This window comes from Hetaerina americana, unplaced genomic scaffold, assembly GCF_022747635.1.
Source record: "Hetaerina americana unplaced genomic scaffold, ioHetAmer1.1.p SCAF_6, whole genome shotgun sequence".
Lineage (NCBI taxonomy): Eukaryota > Metazoa > Arthropoda > Insecta > Odonata > Calopterygidae > Hetaerina > Hetaerina americana.
In genome coordinates, this window is record NW_027287205.1 from 59,987,367 (window position 1) to 59,994,499 (window position 7,133).

The following is a 7,133-nucleotide window of genomic DNA, read 5'->3' on the forward strand; positions in this document are numbered from 1 at the left end:
AATTGTTCATAAAATATTAATGGGAGTAGCAAATTGCATTTCTAAAAACGATTTTTCTGTTACCATTCAGCCATCCATTGCTATTTTGCATGATTGTTGCTTTTGGCTTCCCTTTCTGGTTAAAATAAGAATTTAAAATAAATGGCTGAGTACTCTGTACTTCCTTCATAAATTAGCCCCTGAGTTGGGGCTGCAGTTCACCCATGCTTCTCTTGCATCATATTGCCTTTATCACTTGGCTAGGTATACCAATGATGAATCTGCAGGATTTCTGTTAATGTTACTGTGAAGCAGTTGTCGAAAAATTGATTGTGGGGAGCTGCATGTTAAAGGATTGGATGATTGAGGAATTTGGGAGATTTTCTGGAGGAATGGTGATCGTCGATATGGATAAAAAGGGTGGTGGTATGTTCAACTAGATAAAAAGTGAGGCAGGAGGTACAATAGTTGATATTTTATATTTTTCAAAGCACAAGTGGCCAATGAGATTTGTTTGGAGGAGGAAACTGTGGAGTCGAAAAGGGGGCAGGGTTCACAACTTGCTGGGTGAGGAATGTGGAGGAAGGGAGCAGCAGGGAGAAGAGGGGTTCCTGGGGATTTAAATATGTCATGAAAATTTGTGAGACATTTTAAAAAAATGGAGAGGCATGTTGAAAGGAGGAGAGATCTAGATTTTTTATTTTTTACTCTGGAATAAGATTCCTTTCAAATCTGATGGATTTGGTGACCGCTGGGGAAGTATGCGTTAATTAGGTTTTGAATGTATCAGGGCAATGTGTTTTGTTCTGAGGAAAGTATCTGTTAGTGGAGGTGTAGGATTTTGCTCTTAAGTCATTTGGTTGCCAAAAAATCATACCCATTGGAGAAACTCGATAACTACAATGAAGCCATTGTAATGAACCCCAAGGTTGACTTGAGTGGGGGCAGAGTTCACCTACCATTAGTAAAACCAAGCCCCAAGTCATGTGAAATGTGCACAATAGCAGGGTAAAAGGCAGGTCAGTTCTTTCTGGGCACCACCTATGGTTTTACAATTTTGAATTTCCCATTTTGCATCCAAGGAGTGACACTGCTTGGGTGAAGCTGCTAACAGAGGTGAGAAGCATCAACCAGAATCAAACCAAGGCCCTCCGGTCTGTAACTCAGAGCTCTACCCACTAGACTACCACACTCTCTACCCAATAATATCAATTTTTAAAGATGAATCCAAAGAGGTTTTAGGCTACTTTTTTAATTCGAAAAAGAAAGCATATGGGAAGTAATCTTCGAAGGCTTCATAATTCATTACCATTGTTGTAGCTGTAGCTTGAGTTTGGAATTTGAATTTCCTAGTGAAGATGTTCCATCATATTTTGTGCTAGTCTTTCTCACCCTCATGTTTTACAGGGAATCTTTTCTCAGAAGGGTGCCCCATTGTGCTTATTCAGAAGATAATGATGTAAAATATGTAAAGGATGATGTAAAAATTAATAATCATCACAGTTTTCCCAAGAAATATCTGCATTGATAGACCCATATCTTGAGTGTCAAAATATCGATATATACATGCATGTAGGAATTTTAAATAGAATATTGAACACCCTGACTATTAATATCAGAATATTCTCTCCTTGCTCAGCTCATTGTCATACATGTATTTCTTTCTCCCCCAGGTGGTGGACATTGATCCATTTTGGGTGCCTTCAACACAGGAGGAATATCTGCACTTTGGAGACAAGGCAGATGCTGATAATCGTGCACGCAAGTATGTGGATGATGTACGTCGCCGCAAGGGGCTTCCTGTGGAGCGTAAAATAGTTGAGCACGCGGAGAAGCAAAGAACTCTCTCGAAGAATAAGTGACCACAGCCTAAGAGAGACCAAGTCAGTATTAGCATTGGCTACTTGGCATACTATCCTAGGGTACCGTTCAATTTGGTGGGGAATGTATTATTTTTAGTAAATTTTCCAGCTGTACTTTTCTGTCGACACTCTTTTCCTGCAAAGTGAAATCAAGGAAATAATTAAAGCAGCCAATAAAAAGTTAAATCTTTATGAAATGTTTATATAAGTTTAATCACTATATCCAGATTTATCGAAACCTATTTAGAAAAGAATGTCATGATTTTGTCTCTAAAAATACTGTGATCTTATGCACAAAGAGTGCATTTGTATGACTGAATGCTCAAAATGACATGAATGTAAAATTTGATTATGTAATGAAGACTGTTTCAAGTCAAGAGGGTACATACCATGTGCTTCTATGTTGGGGCTTGTTTGAAATGAACATTTTGTTGCCAACTTTCAATACACTTGCAAATTTAAGAAATGTGCCTGGCAAACCATTATGTACTGTTAAAAACCTAAGTACTTATCAAAAATTAAAACGTTTTATGCTTTTCTTCTGGATAAAATAGTTGCTGGTTTAATGTAATTGAAACCTGACAGCTTTTCTACTCTGAGTAATGACACTTCAATTTCCTAGATTTACTCAGATTAAGTGGATAGCAGATCATTGCTCATTACTTACGAGGGTGGTTAAATACCAGGAATGTATTCTTGAAAAAAATACCGTGAAGTTGACCAAGTCTGATAATCATGGAGTCTCAATAACTCGTATAAAACCAACAAACAGTTTACACTTCTCCCTTACTATGTGTGTGTACATTTCGTGTTCACATACCTGTAAGGCAAGATTATTTATATTGTTTTACTTAACCTTCCAAAAGTTTTACATTAATAAATAAGAAATCCTGTAATTTGCCTTAACATGGTCCAGTTACTTTTAGTAAGTTAAACTGTCGTTTGAAGAGTAGAAGTTCAAACCACAGTTTAGCGGTATTGATGCCACCTGGTTTGATTACATGTTCTCCTTGGTGGTCAAAATGTATCTCTATTCTAAATGCTTAGGTATACCATGTTGTGTCAAGTAATTTAATTAACATAGTTTATTTTTACTGAGTTGCAGTTGGTTGGGATAAGTAGGTATCTCCTCTGAGAAAAATTTAATTTGTACATCTTCTTTGAGGAATGTTAAGAGCCATGAGGTAATTTTATAGTATATGCCAGGGAAATAGTGTAGAAGAATTGGGGAATAAAAAATGTAGCCATCCTGTTTTAAAAACAAACATGAAGATTTTTATGTCAATTTTTTGTATGTCTGATGATTAATATCATTAATAAATCATGAAAATAATTATGTATTTTTTGAATGATAAAATGCTTTTTACCTCGGAGTCAAGTCTTGAATCATGTGTGATAGTACAAAAATTGTACTGAAATGAGATACTTTTCATCCCTTTTTGTGCTTAAAGAAAGGGACTGCTCAGAAGTGTAGATTTTGCAAACCATAGGTCTCGGTATGAGGTAAGCTCCACTCTCACTAATCAAAATAATAATTATAATACCTCTTGCTCCTATAAATGAGCTCTCTTCCTTCTGTAATCTGAAATTAAAGTAAATGAAATGATGCTGCACCTCTAGATTTAAGAGATATAACCTGTGGAGTTATAAATGTATTGGAAACACATTAAAACCCTGAGATTGACTTTTCTTTGAAATTATAAGGATTTCATTTTCATCCAGGGATTGGCTATTTTTTAATGATTACATAGCATTGACGATAAATATAGTTATTCTTTTAAAAATATATGTGCTATCACTATATTTTCCAACAGAGATTTTTACTGAACCATATTTTACTATTAAGTGATTAAAAAAGCATTGTAAATAGACTATTAAAGACAATTAAGTATATTATTAGACACTTAAAAATTCAGTAATTCAATGAAATAATACCAGACACTCTTTTTTGGCCTCGCCGCGCATCAAACTGCAAAAATGAGGACTTATCAAAATAAATTAGTCTAGTTGTGTTCTTCCTCTCTCAGAAATTGTCAAAGCTTTCATTTTATGTCAATATCTATTTTAATTTGAAGGTTAGGTACCAGCTTATTCAAATGAAATTTGCAATCATATAAATACCAACACTTCTTATTTTTCAATTGCGGAATTGACTGCTGGGTGCATGAGATCCTCACATGTGCATGTTTGTCTAGCAAGCTCAATGCTTGGCATTTAGTTTCACTTGAAATTTGGGTGCTTGTGAAAATGGGTACAGTCTAAGATTTTTCCTTTTTTTCATTATTTACTGACGCAATTTTCAATTTCATTTCTTTGTCATGCTTAAAGAAAGGGACTGCCCAGAATTGAAGATTTTGTAAACCATAGGCATGAGTTAAACTCCACTCTCACCTATTAAAATAATTTTCAGGTTGATTATCATGTTCTTTATGGGTTGGTTGTTCAGTGACAGTATATATTTGTCCAAATTCATCGCTTGATAGAGATTCCAGAGTCTTCTTTGAGACACAGCATGACGAGGCATTCAGGACTACTATACAATTCCACATTTCAATGGTTCACTCATTCAAAATCATCATGAGATATCAATACAAGGATTTTTTGATTTGTGGCAGCTCTCCATACTCTCCTGTTACAAAATAAAAAAATCTCTTTATCACTTCATGTCTGCCTGCACTGTCATTTTCCATTACCTGCTTCTCTTAGGGATTTATTACTAATGAGCATATAAATGGACAAGTGTGCTCCTGACTGGAGAGAGTATCTGGAGCCCTATTCAACTGGTGGAATTCAGATGAATCACTTGCACTCATGCATTGGAATGGATCTCCAAGGCACAATGGCTACGTTGGTGGCCATTGTACCTTGTTTTCTATATTTGGATCATCAAATGAAAAAGAGAAATTGCTGAAAATCTGAAAGCTCATAGAGATTCATTTTTTTTGCTTTGCAAACCTATCGTAAGCATTAAAAGGAATAGCCATTTGTACAAGGACTGTTTTGCTATCCATCCATTACTATTTGTATCTGTTAAAAACTGATGAAAGAAGACCTTTTATGAATTTGAAAATTAATGTTTGTTGATTATTGATGTTCCAGTGCCCAGGATGGTGTCCATAGGTTTAGACCACTGGGTTACTGATGGATGGGTCAAGTTTAGATTCTGATTGATGCCTCAAGGCACCCATAGCTTCAGTCAGACTGGATTAATTTTTGGGTATCATCTACCTGGGACACTATAGGTGGCACGGGGAAAGGAAGTGGCACCCTAATTACCCTGATAAGTGAATTTCATTTACCATATTGGACTTAGTCTGACGTGAATTCTATCCTCACCTATAAAACCAGCTTCTCGGTTGATTACTGTGGTGATAGTGGTTCTGATGTTTTATTTGCAAAAAGCTGTTATTTTTCATGCCCTATTTCTATTAAAAGATGAATTATTTATAGATATGGATTTACATAATGCCTTACACCATGTGATTCCCTTCCATGGTGTTTTGTTCCATGAGACACCATGGGCACTATATGAGTCTCACAGTTTATTTCCTCTTCATCACATTGGCAAATATGATTCACAGGAACCTTTCTCAGTGTACCTACTCATTCCTTAAACAATGGGAAGGTACACTACCTTCCCATTTTTTAAGGTTCCTATGAGAAATTTCACTTACATGTACAGTTAAATGCTAATTTATCTGCAACCAAAATGCCTGATCTCCTATGCAATGCAAGTCTTTATGTTTTGGAAGTTATCTAAGGAAATTTATAAAAAAATAATTTTACTGGAAGTAGTTGTTTCAGCCCTGGTATTTAGGAATCACCCAATGAATATTGAACAGAGAGAATAAAATATGTCTAATATGAGTTATTAATGCCTTAATCTCAGGCATCCTCAGCTCCACCCAAGCTGTGTGATTTTTCGGATACCAGATCTTTCTGGTAAACCATAGCCGGCACAGGGAAAGGAACTGGCCCCCTTACCCTGATGTATTAGTTCACGTACCCTTTGGCTTAATATTTGGTGAATTCTACCATCATCAACTAAACCAGCCTTCAGGTTGATAACTGTGTTTATGGCTTTTTTTCGTAAATCACTTCCAATGTCATCTACCAAAGAGTGAAGTGACCTTATATATATGATGATACTTCAACATTGTGCTTTGGTGATGAATTTATGGATGTTTAGTTATGTCTGACCATAATAAGCATGATTGACTGGTGTAACAGCAATGACTTTAAACTGGATGAAAATAAAAGCTGTATTCTGAATTTCCTTAATAAAAACTGTCTTCAAATTTTGAATCCTCTTCTCTGTACTAATACTAATCAGTCAGCACAACAATCTAGTCCCACAACATTTTTGGGATGGATAGTAAATGATACTCTCGACTGGCTCACTCACCTAATGGAGAAATCAATAAAATGACAATAGGAACCTTCATGATTCATAAACTCGTTCCAATTACCTCTTTCAATGTCCTATAAATAGTATACATGTATTATGCCAAAATCCATTGATTTCTTTCCTATGGTGTTATCTTTTGGGGAAACACTAGTGCTGTAGCAAAGACCTTTTTCATACAAAAAAGGTTTTTGAAAGCTATGGCTAAAGTATCCATCAGAACTCCTGGAAGGCCACTGTTTCTTGAATTCAAAATAATGACACTACCATATAGTATATGTTTTACTGTGCATTACTGTTAAAAAACGAATCCACATTTATTATTGCCTAACTTATCTGTTCTTGTTACTTCACTCATTGGAGAGACAATATACACTGTCTTGTACTATATCTAAGAAAGATCCCAATCACTCACCTTCGCTTATTTTCAACAAATTACCAATGAGTACAAAAAATAAAGCTTCTGTAAATATGCTTAAAAACTGAACTAACTAAGTAGCTGCTACTAATCAAGTGGTATCAAAGTTTCCATGAGTTTTTGTGTGATAATTTGTGATTGACAACTGTATTACATGGTAGAATGTATGTATAGCATTTCAAGTGTATTTTTCTTAATTTTTGTGGGATTTACTGCTATATTTCTTTGAAGAGTGTCTTTTTGGGTTTTGTTCTTATTCTATTTTCTGTACTCTACTGTCAATTTCAATGTCACATTCCTAACTGATAGAGCAATATAATAAATGAATGCCTTGCTGTTCTACCTGATACAATTTTATTGCAACCAGTTTTGTTACCGAGTACAATGATACTCTGAATTGAAATAGTCAGAGTGCAACAGAGGTAGTTGTAACTACCTCAGAGTGAAATTTCTTTATTGACATGGGGTA

The 7,133-nt window shown here is 35.3% G+C and overlaps 1 protein-coding gene across 1 annotated transcript in view; it reads left to right on the top strand.

Moving 5' to 3' along the window:
- Nucleotides 1-3,495, top strand: part of LOC139695155 (elongation factor-like GTPase 1) — a 498,678-nt gene extending 495,183 nt beyond the window's left edge. Inside the window, exon 17 of the mRNA XM_071593808.1 lies at nt 1,653-3,495. Coding sequence (XP_071449909.1) covers nt 1,653-1,841 — 189 coding nt within the window. The 3' untranslated portion in view covers nt 1,842-3,495. The remainder of the gene's footprint in view (nt 1-1,652) is intronic.
- The last annotated feature ends 3,638 nt before the right edge of the window (nt 3,496-7,133 follow it).